At 39.3% G+C, this 16,434-nt stretch overlaps 2 protein-coding genes across 2 annotated transcripts; one reads left to right on the forward strand and one right to left on the reverse strand.

Moving 5' to 3' along the window:
- Positions 1 to 612: 612 nt before the first annotated feature.
- ints10 (integrator complex subunit 10) lies at positions 613 to 10,150 on the reverse strand. Its single transcript, XM_068325422.1, has 17 exons — positions 9,658 to 10,150; positions 9,494 to 9,561; positions 9,289 to 9,392; positions 9,003 to 9,142; positions 8,834 to 8,915; positions 8,604 to 8,744; positions 8,255 to 8,429; positions 7,617 to 7,786; positions 7,359 to 7,498; positions 7,032 to 7,185; positions 6,783 to 6,865; positions 5,280 to 5,435; positions 4,969 to 5,077; positions 4,587 to 4,666; positions 3,526 to 3,688; positions 3,297 to 3,390; positions 613 to 2,463 (listed from the first exon to the last, which is right to left on the reverse strand). The coding sequence occupies exons 1-17, from the start codon at positions 9,784 to 9,786 to the stop codon at positions 2,307 to 2,309; spliced, it is 2,145 nt and encodes a 714-aa protein (XP_068181523.1). The 5' UTR covers positions 9,787 to 10,150; the 3' UTR covers positions 613 to 2,306.
- Positions 10,151 to 10,404: 254 nt separating this feature from the next.
- On the forward strand, positions 10,405 to 16,295 carry slc25a51b (solute carrier family 25 member 51b). The gene is made up of 2 exons (XM_068325423.1): positions 10,405 to 10,548; positions 13,611 to 16,295. The coding sequence occupies exon 2, from the start codon at positions 13,684 to 13,686 to the stop codon at positions 14,614 to 14,616; it is 933 nt and encodes a 310-aa protein (XP_068181524.1). The 5' UTR covers positions 10,405 to 10,548; positions 13,611 to 13,683; the 3' UTR covers positions 14,617 to 16,295.
- The last annotated feature ends 139 nt before the right edge of the window (positions 16,296 to 16,434 follow it).

The raw sequence follows: 16,434 nt of genomic DNA on the forward strand, positions 1-16,434 counted from the left end.
AATCCAGTTGAAGGGGATAGCTGCTATCAGTCAGAGAAATAGCTTTGTTCATTATCATAAATCCTCCTGAGATCAGTGATGCTGGGAGCAAGAACAAGAATGATCCCGTTTAGGAGAAAGTGACATCTGAAGTGTTGAGGTGCTGCAGTATCAAAGTGACAACCTGGTCAGACTTCCCTATCTCTCTCTACTTATGCTCCTGTTCTGCCCCTCCCCACAATGTTCACACATAGGAAGGTTGACTCATATCCACACTTTCTTGTATCACTAAGCCTTTTGAGTTTCCCTGTATTGTTTTTCATGATAATTCTAAAAACGTTCTGTCGTCCTACAATCAGCCTTTATAGTAGATCAGCTTTAAAAGAGGGAATGAACACTTCAGAAGACATTACTGACACACAAGGGAATACTCCTGTGTCAATAATTAGCTTGTACTCTGATCTCACCTTCATGACTAAGAAGCGGTTCTCACTGTTTGTCTGTTTTCAACACACATAATAAAATTTTACTCTTAAATTGTGTTTTTGTGTGGTGAAAAACATGTGCTTGAATTGAATTTCATTCTTCTTATGTAAAATTATATTTACATGCATTGAGAAAGAAGCGATGGTGTACATCATAAAATTTATTGAAAAAAAAAAAGACCACAAGTTACAAAGCACCTCTATAGTGATATTCCAAGACTTGCTGTAACCATAACGAAATGATAGGAGATACATGACCTTATTCAATTAAGGTCATTTGCTGTCAGTCACAGACCCAATGAACCAGTAGCACTACTAGCATAAATGAAACAATGCAGTTTTGTGTGTGTGTGTGTGCGTGTGCGTGTGTGTGTGTGTGGTTATATTTGATAAAGCCTCCACATGATGATATAACAGGTCAAAGCCTATCAAAAAGACTGTTTCTCAATTCTCCTTTATTAAAGGTTGTGTCAATAGCTGTTCATACTTAGAAGTGCAGTTGCCCAGGATACACTCGGCCTCAAGGCATTAGTGAGAGTTAAGTTAATTGATTTGGGAAATGGTCATCTACCACCCTGACTGACCTCAGTGTGGGGCCCATGATACCACAGAAGAGATGACATTGACAATTTGTGAAATTTAATCAAAAGTTTTTTTCTCAATGTTGAATGGAGGATCAACATCTTTAGTCCACCCAATAAGGGAATAAAACAATAATACATTAAAAAGATTTATTAGAATAAATTAAGAATCAATTTAACCATGGTTGTTACTTTGTGCGTGAAGTATCCCACCATAAAGATAGAAAAAATAAACAAAGCCTGTTTCAATACAGCTGTAATCAAAGGGAAGTAAAAAGAGGATGTAATGGTAATGGTTGAATTACCCTCAAACCCATTATCATTTTTGTTTGTAACACAGGGAGACGTTGTATAAAAATTGGAGAAAAGCAGATGCATATAGATAATTTATGAGCTATTGCCTTTTTTTATCAATACTTTTTGTTTGTTCTTGTATTTATAACAGGGTTTTTTTTAAAATACTGTATTAAGTCGTGTAAAAACTATGTCTTCTTCTTTTCCTTTCGGCCTCCATCTAACCCCGTCTTCTGCATCGTCTTCTCTCACACCAACTACCTTCATGTTTTGTACAGCTTTCCTTTCATTTTAGCTGAAACTCTTCTATCACACATCACACCTGACACTTTTCTCCACCCGTTCCATCCGGTCTGTACACGCTTCTTCACCTCTTTTCCACACTCTCCATTGCTCTGGACTGTTGACCCCGAGTACTTAAAATCCTCCACCTTCTTGATCTCTTCTCCCTGTAACCTCACTCTTCCACTTGGGTCCCTCTCATTCACACACATGTACTCTGTCTTACTGCGGCTAACCTTCATTCCTCCTCCACCTGTTCCCTGCTCTGTTCCCACTCACTGCATATTCAGAGAAAAAATGTTTTAAGGGAAATTATCAAAATAAAAACATCCTGTTATTTCTTTACTTAAAGGCTTTTATTAAAAAGCACCAACAGTAGTAAATTATTACAGCTCCTACAGCTGAATAAACACACGAAAGGAACTAAACTTATGACAACATAGATACAATTAGAAAATGCAGGAGTTGCACAACACACACTTGGTTGAGGGGATGAAAAGTAGGGTCACAAGTGGACAACACAACAATGCAGCTGGTAGAGAAGCACAGCACAACTTGTCCTGGTTACACTCGTGATGGTTGATTCAGTTCCACATGTGCCAATGGAGAAGCCCCACCAGTCAGTAACAGTTGTTATAAACTTGTGCCAGAAATATCAGCGAAGAAAAGGTTTATGAGTCAGGTGTCATGGGAGAGACTGGATGATGATGATTTTCTCGTTGATGCAAAAACGGTGAAGTACACTTAACAAGTTCTCTCCACAGCGCGATACCTGCCTCTCCATGGCCAATCGGAAATCTTCTTTCACTCCTTTGGTAATTCCACGGGTGACTGTATGATGTCTGGAAAACAAAAGACAGGATAAAAAAATATATATGTGGTCAAACATCACAACACATAAACAGAAAGACAGATGATCTACACAGTTGAAACAAAATGATATCAGCAGCATGTTACAGTTTCGTTGCATCCATAAATCAGCCAATCAAGAGTACACAAAAAAAGTTTTATCACAATCAAAAACCACATTAAACATGTCCACAAATGAAATGAGATCAAGTGTTATGAACGGGCAAAAAACTAAGTTGATTACACAAGACCTACATCATTCTCAAATAACAACAACAGTGATGGCCACATAAAGACGAGCAATGGCTCAAAGAAACAAACGCCAACATGAAATCAAATAACGGCCGACTCTTGATGTAAAATGACAGGCCCAAATCAAAACTGGGGAATGACAAGCCTTGACGCTGGGAATGAACAAAGGGTGATTGGTGTGGGGGACAGATGGGGCTGTGGGAGGAGGGGCCTGGGGTACCTGTCCATCGTCTGCACCCCTTGTAGCAGAAGGGTATTTAACTCCACCCCCAGGGCGGGACTAGGGTTCCTGAGGGACAGCAACATTCAACAACTCTCAGTCAGTGAGGGTGCATTCAAGTGTCTTAACTTCTACAGCCTGAAGGAGTTTGATAGAAGTGTTATTTTAACTGCGAACCCTTCTTTTTCTTATGCCAGCTCCATTAACAGCATTTGTAGTTCAAAGTATCCTTTTTTCCCACAGGCCATGTCAACAGATCATTCAATAGCACTGTTCTCTTTGAAAACAGCCACAGAACGGGAGTGTGCAAAGTGACGATGCCAACTGAAAAGATTTTGAAACCGAGTTGCTTACTTGATCAGCATTCCCTGATTAGGCAGCAGCTCCAGTTGAATCCTCCCCCCGTCTGGAGTGCGCAGGTACGCAAACTCCTCCAGCATGTCAATGTCTGAGTACAAAATCATGAACTTATGGAAATCAACATCCATAAATGCAAAATACCATCAAGTAATTGGTTCTCATATCATATTTGCCAAACCATCTGGAAAAGCTGAATGTGTTTGCATATAGTAAAAAAGGATACTGGTGACATAGTTGAAGAAATTCTCATACTGGAAACTGCCTTGTTGACAGATTTTATCAACTGCCTTTAAGAACAGCATCTCACCCTGTGGCCAGTCGAGCTGCAAAAGCACCACCACATGACCGAGTGACAGGTCATCTCGACTGTCTGTGAAAGCACGGAGCTGAATGGACAGAATGGAAAACAGAAAAAGGGTAATGCAGACCTGGCAATCTGAGAAAAACATCATGAGCAGCAAAGTACTGTAACGGCAATGCTGAGTTTACATTCACGTACGGACACACACACACACACACACACACACACACACACACACACACACACACACACACACACACACACACACACACACACACACACACACACACACACACACACACACACACACACACACACACACACACACCCACACAGTAAGTTCAGAAGTAGTTATTTCTGTGACAGGTGTACTAGAGTTATTCATAAAGTCACATTCAACTCCTCTCATTACATTCCAATAACACTTGAAAATCAAATATAATATATAATAGTCATATTCAGCCATTTGTGACACAAAGACAATACAGGTGAATGATTTTGTAGATTTAAATGGATGGTGATTAAGCAAGTTATCTTAAAAATCCCATAACAATAGACTGAGTATTTCATTTAGCATTTTTCATCACTTGTTAGACCTGGCGTGAAGTCAATTCACAATTTCAGCTGTCGGCATCCACCCAAATTCATTTTTGTGTGCAAATAATTTAAAAGCTCTGAATTTCTTGTGCAATCAGTCAAAGAAGTTGAACAAGAGTAACAAGATATCCAAACTCAAAACTCTTCCTCTTCTGTGGCTTATTGGCTGGTTAAACACTACTGCTGTTTAGACAGTACCACTGCACAGACATAACTAGAGTCATGGGCATCACCGGCTTTCTGAATAATTTAGAGTGACAAGTTGGAACAGTGCACTTTGCTGTCAAAATATGCAGCTCATACACAAAATGAGCACATTAGCAGGTCAGGAATGTCAGATTTAATACCAATGTTTCATGCATTTACATAAAAATAAGTTTCATTACCTTGAAACAAGCCAGCATCAGCTGGAGACAGAAAGGTAACACAGCTTTGCTGGTGCATGGAAACAATCTCAGGTCATTACCTGAAGAGAACAAAAATAAAACACTCAATAAATATGTAACAATAAACTTTTTCTTTTCCTCTGTCAAGAACACATTGAATCGTTTAATTTCCAATGATAACAGCTAAGGTAATCTTCCTTTGCCAGTACTTTGAATATATGAGGCCTGCAAATTTATGACTGTTGACTTAATATAAAGCTCTTTTGCACAGAGTACAAAAGTTTTATCAGATGAGTTCAGTTTCGTATAACAAATTAAAAGCTGTTCATAGGTCAGAATCTGTGGCTGAACATTGTTTTCCAAAAACATCAGATGACTTTACCTTTCCTTATTTTTGTAGTGACTTTACCAAAATCTTCTGTGGTCTTTGTTACTGGATGTGTTGGGGGAACAATCCCACTGACCACATCAAGCAACTTCTCACAGGCCAGCTGATGAAAGAATACAAGACAATTTACACAACCCAAATTTCATTATAATTATTCTTCAATTTTGCTGTCTTCTGTAGTTTTAGGTGTCATGTCAAATAATGATGCATAATAGCATGTATGTTTAATATCTGATATGGTATATAAATATCACAAATGTGGAAGTTCTACGCCTCTATGATTTTGTGTGCGTGTGTGTGTGTACCCTGTACTCTCCCAGTGCATAGTGACAGGAAGCCTGTTGGATGAGGGCCCTGTGGTGCTCCAGACTGACTTGACCTGAGGCGCTCTGCTGCCCAGGCTGGGGCTGCTGCACTGAAGCCATCTGGTGCAGGCTGGAGAGGGCCTTATGATACTGTCCCTACAGACACACAAACAAACACACACACTTCGTCAGAACATGGAAACATTTAACATTACGAAATATCTATGTTTCATAACCACCATTCCCCAAATTTTAATATATGTATAAAAATAATTACAGTATATTTATTTTTATATATAGTATATACATAAATTATATGTATGCATAAATGATATGTTATGTAAACAATGATAAAGTATGAAAATAAACACAAAAGTCAAGAGCACACATGTTATGTCTTTACTTCACAAAAGAGAAGATCTGGTCTCATGATGTTGTATCCATCCGCCAACTAGCAGCGGTGTCCCGCAGCCCGGCTTGTGTCTTGGCTTATGCTCGTATTTCTAACAAAAATATGGACAGAGCGACAGCTCGTATCTCAAATAACGTATGTCGGACAGCTCATATCTTGAGGTACTACGATATGTGCACTGCAGGCCAAAAAAAAGTCACCCCCTGGATTAAACTAAGCAAATAGATACAAGCCTCCTATTGGATTACTACTGAATGGGTGTTTATCTTTCAGCTGGCAACGTGTTATTTAACTCAATTGGTGCAATGAGTTGCTTCTCACAACCTTGTAGAAAGACATGGAAAAGATGTTAGTCTGTTTGAGAAGGGTCAAGTCATTGGCATGCATTGAGCAGAGAAAACATCTAAGGAGACCGCAGAAACTACTAAAATTGTCTTAAGAACTGTCCAATGCATTATTAAAAACTGGAAGGATTGTGGAGACCCCTAATCTTCAAGGAAGAAATGTGTCAGGAAAAAATTCTATGTCAATTTAGTAGATTTCATTTGATTAAATCCAGTATGAAACAAGGCAGTCAGAGATTGCAACACCTGAATTCAAAACTTTACCCTGACCCACACATTTTTGTGCCTCTGGCTTCTTGAAGATGTAGCTTTTTGTTTTGTGGTTAGATCTCATCAGATTTCAGAGATGTGTACCTAAAAAGGTATAAAAGTGAAAATTCGACCTTGACCTAGTTTTTCAAGGTGATTTACTTTTCATCCCCTTGCCTCCCTGAATATAACGCCTTTTCTTTCGTCTTTCTGTCTTATCCGGTTCCTGAGATATGTGCAAAAAATTGTACTAAAGTTGAAATTTGACCTTGACCTACTTTTCTCATGATCAAGGTCATTTTCCTCCCCTTTGCTGCCTGAGTAATGTGCTTTTTTTCATCTTTCTATCTGCAACGGTTGTGAAGATATTTGGTGGACGGATGGATGAACACACAAACACTGACAATTACAATACAGTACATCACCGCTTCGCGGGATGTAATTACCAAACACAAGAAGAAACACAAACCAGGGATATAAACATTGTGTATGACTTGCCTGGTATATGATCATATCAGTGAGGAATATTCTGAACCACAGCCAGCTGTCTGTCTTCCAAGATGCACAGATCTTCTTGAACTCTGTTTTTAAATTGAAATGATTAAAACTCTTCCCAAATCTCTCTATAATCAGAATTAAAGAAATCTTCATGAAACTTGAATTCGAAAGCTCAGATGTTGTGCTTAATAGTTTATGATACTGTTACAGAGTGCCAGGTCCCTATGTATGGGCAGATGAGTCATTTACCACTTTCCAGGCCGTCGTGGGAGTGGAGAAGATCCCAGCATTCCCTCGCTGTGCGGAAGCTGTCCATAGTCTCTGACCAGTTGGGCATCTCCGTTTTGTTTACTAAAATATGGCGACCTCGACCTTTTCCCAAACCTTCTTCATCATCTGAGCTCTACAATGACACATACATTAACAACAATTAAAATACATATATAATACCAACACATATCCTAAAACTAGACAGCAAAGACAACAATCATGTACAGGAACAGTGATTAATCAGTCTTTCTCAAGTTTCATACAATTCAACTAAAAATATCGAAATGATTTCTGATCTGTCCTCACCATTGTTTTCTCTCTCCCATCTGCCAGTTTGCGTTTTTTATGTGTGTGTTTCACTACTCCTCTTTCAACCTCCACATCATTATACACACAACTCAAATCCTCGACAAGGATCCAAGGCCCCGAACTTAAGGCATTCACGCCTGTCAAGCATATATACAAGTTTTATTATGAAATGATTCAAATAAAATATGACATAGTGAAAAACCTGATGCAAAATTAACAGAGAATTTTGTGTTCTTCAGAGAGGTAGAGGTTGACCTTGAAACAGTGCAGGCTGTACAGCTGCAACATATAAGAAGGCACTGCGGAACAGCACAAGTGCAGCATAGATCACAATTTGACTACAGCAACGGGATCTTGTGTCTCCTTCTAGACCGGGCAGGTAGCAACACAGCTCCTTCACTCTCTGCAGCATGTCCACATAAGTCCTAGAAGAGGCGCACACACACAAATAAAGCCACACACCTTCTTAAAAGCACTTATACTCACCTTCAAACAACACTGCTACACATGTCCCTGTGTGCATAACATGTAAGTATTGAGAGGAATATCAGTCATTTCACTTCGATTTTGTGTACGATGGACTTGAATTTTGAGATATTTGACACTGAAATTGTTTAGTTAATTATTCAGTTGTTAATGAATGTGTGTATTATTAATATTCTATGTTTATTGCTAACTCTTATATTACAAAAATGTTATACATGCATTACTAGGAAACTTGCCTGGCTTGACTGAAAAGGGAATTTATGGCAGTCTTGTCATATTAGTTACATTAATTTCAGACAGTAATATTCAACAAAAATTTATTAGGTGTGCCCATTAAGACCTGTCCGTAAAAAAAACATGCGTGAAAAACATTGCAGGCCGATTGATAAGCAGAACTTTGAGACTACCTCTGTCCCTTGTCTCCCTGCCACTCGCAGCGTACTCCAACGACTGAGAGGATTTCCAACAACCTCTCCCAAGGTTCTGCAACCAGTGATGATTTTTCTGACAAGCCATCAATCACATATCGCTGGGATCCACGGGATGAACTCGGTGACTTTAATGACCCACTTTCTTGAGAGCCTGAGTCAAAGAACAAAAACAATAGATATGAAATGTCAGGCAGGCAGGGAAAATATGTACAGGTGTAGGGGCATAAACCTTCCTGCACAACAACCAATGCTTGAATTTAAAACAATCCCATTGGTTTAGCACTTATAGAAATTTACAATATAGCATCAACCAGTACAACTTTACCCTGTTTCTGTACATCAGGTGAGGGTCCACGGGTAACATAGCCAATGTAGAATTCAGCTGCTTTCAACATGTACTTCTGCATCAGACTGGCTGGCAAGCGCATGTCCATATTTTTTATGACCAAAGGAAGAACATCACACACTGTAATAATAAAAAAAAATACTAAGTGTGAAAGGGATAGCACAGAGTAAGTGGGCTTTTCAACTGAATAGAGTGTAAGTTTCACTTACCAAAAAGTTTTCTAAAGCAGTTAACAGGAGTCTCAACATTCTCTGATGCCTCTGCCTCCAATAATGTTTCTCCTAGACTGATCTGAACATTAAGTAAAATGTTATATATGACTAATTAGTTCTAATTATACTAGGGTAAAATGTCAATTTATACATTATTACTACATACCCCATGTTGGACCACTGACTCTGGAAAACGCTTGAGAAGAAGGAGCAGCATCTCTGCTTTCTCCAAAGTGTTGAAACACTGCTCTGTGGCTTTCAATAGCATCTCACATTGGACACGACCAGGTAAAGTCTCAAACAGCCCTTTGTAGATATTCATATAGTAAAGATCAATTTAAATGTAAAAAATGTAACATTTCATGGTGGGAAAGAAGTGGCAATGTATGCTCAAGTATGATGCTCAAGTAACTCACTGATCAGTATGTTAGCAAGGCAGATGAAGTTCTTACCTCGTAGAAACTGTGCATGTTTGTCCTGAGAGTCGCTTCGCAGCACAGCCGTGATGACACTTATCTCCCGCCAAACAACGGGCTGATCTGGAAAGTTTATAAACCTGAACGACAGAGGAATATGCGCCAAGTATGAACTCAGGAGACTCAGTAAGGCATGTGACAGTGAAACCACAATCAGAACAATTAGTGCACTTGAACTCACATGTCATACAGGAGTCTCCCTGCCGAAGCAGTCCTTTCTGCGTTGCGTTCAATGATGTACATTTCATACTGTAAAAACATGTTGACCATATTACACAAGTTTTAAACATGAGGTGAATGTCAAACAGATTAATATCAAGGAGCTCAGTTACGTCTTGATGTTACCTGTATGTTGAAATCTGCAGGGTAAAGGGTTCTGGCAGTTATGAGCCAAGCTTTGGCTGCACAGGGATCATCAGAGACCAGTTCCCGGGCCCGTTTCACCAAAAATTCGCAGTCTTTTTGTGCTGACATTTTGCTTGAATTGATATTTCGTTGCCGATGGAGACAAACAAATCCGCAAACCGCTCTATTTTAATGTATACGCGTCTCTTTTAAGCATAGGTGGATAAATTTGAATTGAAAGTTGTTACTAACATTGATATTAAGCTAAAGCCAACCTTTGTATCTGAATTGTTGTAATATTGCTAGCAACACACAGCTAACTAGCATTACCTATGAGACTTTGAATTGACATTTTTGGTAGAGTAGTTCTCCAAACGATATTGTATTATTGAATGTTCTTATTTAAACACAGAGACACATCTTGAGAAAACGCGAACATACTGTTTAAACCAGTCTTCGGCAAAAGTCGGATAACCCTTTATTTACCTTCACGTTCTCGACAACGATTCACGTCACTGTCGTGAAAATGACCCTACTTCCTTCTTTACGACAAGTGTTCAAAAGGTCAAATGATCGTACCAAAACAAGGCGAAAATTATTTGTTTCTAGGTATTTCTAAGCGATGAAGTATAGCGACGTTTCGCCAACCCACTCTTACTACCCATACTTACTCCATATTGTTAAATTTGCAATAAGCCCGTTTACAGTCAGCTGCAGGCCCGTCCCTTACACGGACTTTTCCGTTACTGCGCCTGCGTCTAAAATGAATTTCTGCTGTCATCCCCGTCCGCCACTGGCGCTGGCCGGGAATTCACGACACGACCTACAGTTGTGCCCTGATCACTCCGTCAATAACTACTGCTAAAGGACAGCAACTAGTGTGCACTACAGGTAACGACTATTTTATAAGCGTTGCGGCTGCTTGACCAAAACTACGAGGCACTCTTTTGCTCCCTGATTTTTAGTTCCTGCAAATGAAGCTTACAACCGTTTGTCAATCCCCGCTTCTCCTTTTTGGCTATAATAGTGTTAGCCATTTAGCATGTTATGTATTTAACTTGTTTTGATGAAAAATGCCATGACTTGGTGTCATGCTCGTTTGAACCTTTTCTTTTACAATGAAAACAACGCTGACGAACTTTTGCTAATATAGCTTCGCAGGCCAAACAACTAGCACTATTGAGATAGCTAAAGAAGCTAACCACACTTGCATTTCGATGTCAGGGTATGCTAGCCCATGGGCGTTTTGTTGAGCTAATAACTTTAGCTAGCTCTGCGTTACGACCATAAACGTGTTTTGTGTCTGAGTGTTACACTGATGTTTATGTTTGTGTCAGCCGTCGCATTAATTGTGTGGCAGGAAAACCGAGTATGACACCACAATATAATATCATAGGAAGTACTGTAAGGAAAATCTACATTATATAGAAGGGTTGTTAACTATCAATCAAATCCATTGATTTAGTAATAGTATCATTATCATAATACTCTGACTTGTTTTTCAATCCTGAGTAATGGGAATGTTCCTTTCCCCGAGTTTCAAATTCGTTACTACACAGTCACATTACAGAAGTAGTTTTATAAGATTTTCTTAGTATATGGATTCCTTTGTTTGTTTAACAAGGTATTTAAGTTTATATGTATATGACCTTAAATGACCTCACCAGCTTGTCATTGCTACTGTTACAGTACTGTATGCACCCCCTTCGCTCTACATGTTTTATGTACTCAAGATATTCAAACTACCTTTGGTATCACCTTGGTTACAAGTCTGTGTGTTTTGTCTTGCTGTTGCTTATGTGTGTGAGCTGCTAGCTTATTTAACTCTAAAAGAACAAGACAAACAAGACCATTCACGTTATACACTGCCTGGTCAAAAAAAAAAAGTCGCCATCCAAAAAAGTCACACCCTCTCATTTGTTGTTGGACTTCATTTAGCTTTGATTACAAAATGCATTAACTGGGATATTGTTTTGATGAGTTAATGCAATATCACAAGAGTTATTTCCATCCAGTGATCTAATATTTTTCCGTATTGTTCATCAATATCTTGCATTTATCATCATGGGGTCTGACCACTATGTAAAGCCATCTCCAGCACTCATTGAGATTCTTCTTTCAAAGAATATCAATGAGTTTGAGGTCTGGACTCTGTGGTGGCCAATCTATGTATGAAAACGATGTGTCATGCTCCCTGAACCTCTCCCTCACAATTTTAGCCCAATGAATCCTGACATTGTCATCTTGGAATATGTCCGTTCAGGTCAGGTCTAGGTTCAACAACAGTGTGTGTTCAAAGAATGAGATCATCTGATTACCTGAATATACTGGATGACCAGGTTATTCCATCAATGGATTATTTCTTCTCCAAAGGCAAGGGAGATTACTGTGTTTTAGGGCTATTTGTTCTCAAAATAAAGTTTAAACTGGCATAGGGCGTTAGACGGGGGACACTCCAGGCACGACACCAGTGCACCACAGAGCCACTTACAAAGACATACAAACACGCACACACACTCACTCCTACGGGCAATTTGGGACCGACCAATCAACCTGAAGTTCATGCTTTTTGGAGGTTGGAGGAAGCCGGACAACCCGGAGAGAACCCACGCGGACACGGGGAGAGCATGCGGACACGGGGAGAGCATGCGAACTCCGCACAGAGTGGGACTCGAACCCGGACCCGCCGTGTTATGAGGCGACTGCGCCACCGTGCAGTGGTTAGCGTACATTCAAGTACATTCCCACCCTCTCCTTATCCCCACTCCCACATCAAGATCCCTTTGTTACACACACCTTACACACCTTTTTTGGCTTACACGGTAACCCCCATGGAGTCCTTCCATTGACAAAACACATTTTGACACTTATCTAAAACTTATCAAAAACAAGCACAACCTTGTTTCAGTGATATGTAGAAGTTTTTTGCACATTGGCGTAGAATAGCTTTTTTTAGGCAGTAATGCTGTGGAGGAGGAGAGGAGCCAGAATACATTGTAGTTATGATGATTTACTGATGTCATCAGTATTTGGAACGTGTTCATATATTACTTTTGTAATATGAAGTTTTCACATGTAGATTTTGAATTTTAACCTCTTTACTATATAAAATCGTACAAGTTAGTTTCATCCACAAATGAAGAGATGTTATTGTTGCCACAAATTGCAAAACTTGAATGGTTTAAATGCAAATGTCCATGTAGCCTGGGATACAGAGTACAATAACCTTCAAGTGAGTATTTGTTACTACTGCTATTTAATAAGAAATTAATACAAAGGGGAGTTTCAGAGAACTGGCATTCGTGAGTTGTGCTCTTCTCCACCATGACTCAGCTGATCCTTATCCAACATGTAACAGTCTGGTTATGCAAGTTGACAGCAGGTGACTGAGTTTAGTTGTCCTTATATGTCAACATCTAGCCTGTACAGACTACCTAATGTAGATTGTGACAACGCATTTTTAACATTTTGCTGAATTGTATGTACACATATAGGTGGATATGCGAATAAAAATAAAAGTATTTACTCATTTTAAGGATTTCAAGCATGTAGTCAATTGAAAACTGTTCAAAGACAAAAAGAGCAACCTTCCCCCTGATTATCATGTTTCTAACACGTCAATCTCAGTAAAACTACACTTAATTAATTACATTTAATTATAGTTAAACGTATGGTTTTATGATTTGGTATGAAAGGGACACAACTACAAGTCTCAGTTTGTCAGAAGCTATCATGCAAACAACATTATTGCGTAAAGTATATTACTGCATGCACCGAAGAGCACATCATAAATCTGTCATTGTTAAGGATTTTTTTTTTTTTGTGCAAATGATTGCATTCTATTTTTATTTCATTGTTCCCATTATTTTTTGGAAAATCATTAAATTAAAGAAATGGATTAACAAACACAATGACAATGAAGTATGGATGATTATTATTCCTTTCTTTCACAGGGTATAAATTTCACAGAAGAGCGTGGCACTGATGTGATGCTGAAGGAGCAGGCTTTGGAGCACTGAGTCCCTCATGGCCGTTAGCACGATGGGCTCTGAGTCGGCCCGGACACCACAGTCTCAGACTACACTGGCTGAAGGTCACACCCTGTTGCCTGCTGGGCTGCTGAGTACCAGGTTGAGCCATCATGGGAAGCACTATGTCTGTGGCTCCATTGCAGCTTTTAGCAACATTATGATTACCTTTCCCATCCAGAAAGTATTGTTTCGCCAGCAGCTTCATGGTGTGTTAGCAATTGAGGCGGTTCAGCAGCTCCAGAGGGATGGGCTGAGGAATCTATACCGGGGCCTGCTGCCCCCACTACTCCAAAAGAGCACTACTGTAGCGATAATGTTTGGCCTGTACCAGGACTTCTCCAGAGTCTTACTAGACTTGGGGGATGGCAGTGGCGTGCCAGAACTAGTCACTCGAAGCTTTGCTGCAGTACTGGCAGGAACAGCAGAGGCCACCCTGGCACCGTTTGAGCGTGTGCAGACTCTCCTACAAGACCACCGGCACCATGGCCGCTTCAACAACACTGCCCACACCTTCCGAACACTTCTGTCTGAGTATGGTGTTAGAGAATGCTACCGTGGCGTTGTGCCCATACTTCTCCGGAATGGCCCTAGTAATGTTCTGTTCTTTGGGCTCCGTGGACCGATCAAGGAGAGACTCCCAGAGGCCAGTAGCCGGGCAGGTCATTTGGTTATTGATTTTGTGTGTGGAGGGCTGCTGGGAGCAGCCCTTGGCATTATGTTCTATCCATTAAATGTAGTAAAATCCCGAGCTCAGTCTCAGGTTGGTGGAGAATTCCAGTCCTTCAGGAAAGTGCTGCTAACAGTGTGGAGAGAAAGGGGTTGCAGCTTGGCCATGCTTTTCAGAGGAGCCCACCTGAATTACCATCGTTCACTGCTGTCGTGGGGTATCATCAATGCAACATATGAGCTTCTACTGAAGATTTTATGAAAAAGAATGGAGATAAGATCTACAGATTAAGAAAAAGTATAGGAAGGAAAGCTTGCATGGAGTAATAGAAACATTTTTGAGAGGGAAGAAAATCGAATGCACTCGCTGTCTACAGTTGTTGGGATGCTGAAGGTTGACTAAATGAAAGACAACAATAAAGTTGCACTTCTTTGAGGGGCCAACAGTCAGTTTGAGATAATCGACCTGCCATTGTTACTACTGTATTTACTGTTTTGAAAGTTCGGAGAACGGATGCATGCTTTAGCTTAAAAAAATGTGCCAGGGTCCAAATGAAATGCCCTTGTTGGCACTGACTTCAAAATTCTGGGGAGCAAATTAAACTGCCGTGCAAAGTTTAAAGTAAAGGTTATGTCACTGTATTGACTGGTTTGTAGGTAAAGCTGTTTCTTTATTCATGTTGTGTGCTGTGATATGTCTTGCTGACATTGTCAGTCTGACCAAAAACACTTTGTGTGTTTTATGCCACCTAAAAGAAAAACTTTTGTACTTCTGAAATACACCACCATTTATTGGCAAATTTAATGTTGGCCATGTTTTTTTTTCTTTAGACTTCATCGCCACAGTTTCACCTGGTTAATATCTGTTTGTGTATGACATCTAAAGCTTGATCAAATTCGGTGATACATGAATTTACTATTTAGCAGCTATAGGCAGGAAATTTTAGACAACCTCCATTCACACTTGATCAGTCTCAACAGCAGCAATGAACAAATTATCTAGTTGCATTTTCTGACATGCTATTTTCAGGGTGTATGTATTATTTACGATTTTTGACAAGTTCCAATTTTGTTATTTAATGGAAAGAAACATGCAATATGTAATTGTCTTGCAACAAATAAGCCCACAGAAAACAATTTGTTCAGGTCTCAATTTTTAGGAAAAGATTTGCACCCTATGAAGGCCTTTTTATAATATGCCTCATTGCTGCATTTGTTTAATTTTAAGCCATTGTTTTTTTACTTTAAGATTATAAAACTGTCAAGGTTTGCATATTTTTTATAAACTTGTAAAAAATATGCAAACTTTATAAAAAGATCAAATACACGTAATATATATATATATATATATAATATTATATATATGTACTTATTCTTAAACTCATATTTCTGACTTGTTCTCTTTTGTTTACTTGAGATTTCAAGCTTGAGTAGATGGAAGTCACCATGCAGCCATTTTAGTTAGATACGACAGCCGAGAGAGGGGATGCTGCTTGTACACCAAGAGTTGCTAAAGAGCAGAGACGATGAGCAGAATCCAATATTCAGTGGCACCAAAAGCTTGAGCTACTGTATAAAACATGTTGATGAACACCTTAAAGTTTTTTCGTGTTAACCGGCAGCAGTGTACTGTTTTAATTACATCTTTTCAGGATGTTTTTGATTTTCCTCTTCGTCAATAAGCCTATATTTATTTACGTTTTGGGCGGAGGTGACACTCTTACTTACATGAAATAACACTGTATGTAAATGCCATTTCACCCTGAAGCACAAAATGTCATATTTACAATAACTGCATAAACTGTTTCAGATACACAAAGTAAAAGTGTTGACATTGAAAGTCCTATGTCCATGTTTGTGGTGTTTTAGTTTTTTTGACTAAACAAGACTAGAACAGTATAAATCCTTCTTGTATAAAACCGCACCTACACTTTGAGCTGAATAGCCTGTCTTGTGACCTTTGTGTCACTGCTCTCTGGGATACTTTAAGTAATATATCTGGCATGCCCTTATTCAAATATGCACGGCAATCCCTTCTTTGTAATAAAGGATACAGATCGGATCACCATAACAAAGGTTT

The sequence above is a fragment of the Antennarius striatus genome, chromosome 10 (genome assembly GCF_040054535.1).
Source record: "Antennarius striatus isolate MH-2024 chromosome 10, ASM4005453v1, whole genome shotgun sequence".
In the NCBI taxonomy this organism is placed as follows: domain Eukaryota; kingdom Metazoa; phylum Chordata; class Actinopteri; order Lophiiformes; family Antennariidae; genus Antennarius; species Antennarius striatus.

Excerpts from the sequence above, each read along its gene's own strand:
- ints10 (XM_068325422.1), bottom strand. The coding sequence starts at position 9,786 with ATGTCAGCACAAAAAGACTGCGAATTTTTGGTGAAACGGGCCCGGGAA. Across the intron at positions 8,430-8,603 it reads ACCTGATGTACAGAAACAGG|GCTCTCAAGAAAGTGGGTCA; the intron begins GTAAAGTTGTAC and ends TCTTTGACTCAG. Across the intron at positions 7,499-7,616 it reads ACAGCCTGCACTGTTTCAAG|GCGTGAATGCCTTAAGTTCG; the intron begins GTCAACCTCTAC and ends TATGCTTGACAG.
- slc25a51b (XM_068325423.1), top strand. The coding sequence starts at position 13,684 with ATGGCCGTTAGCACGATGGGCTCTGAGTCGGCCCGGACACCACAGTCT.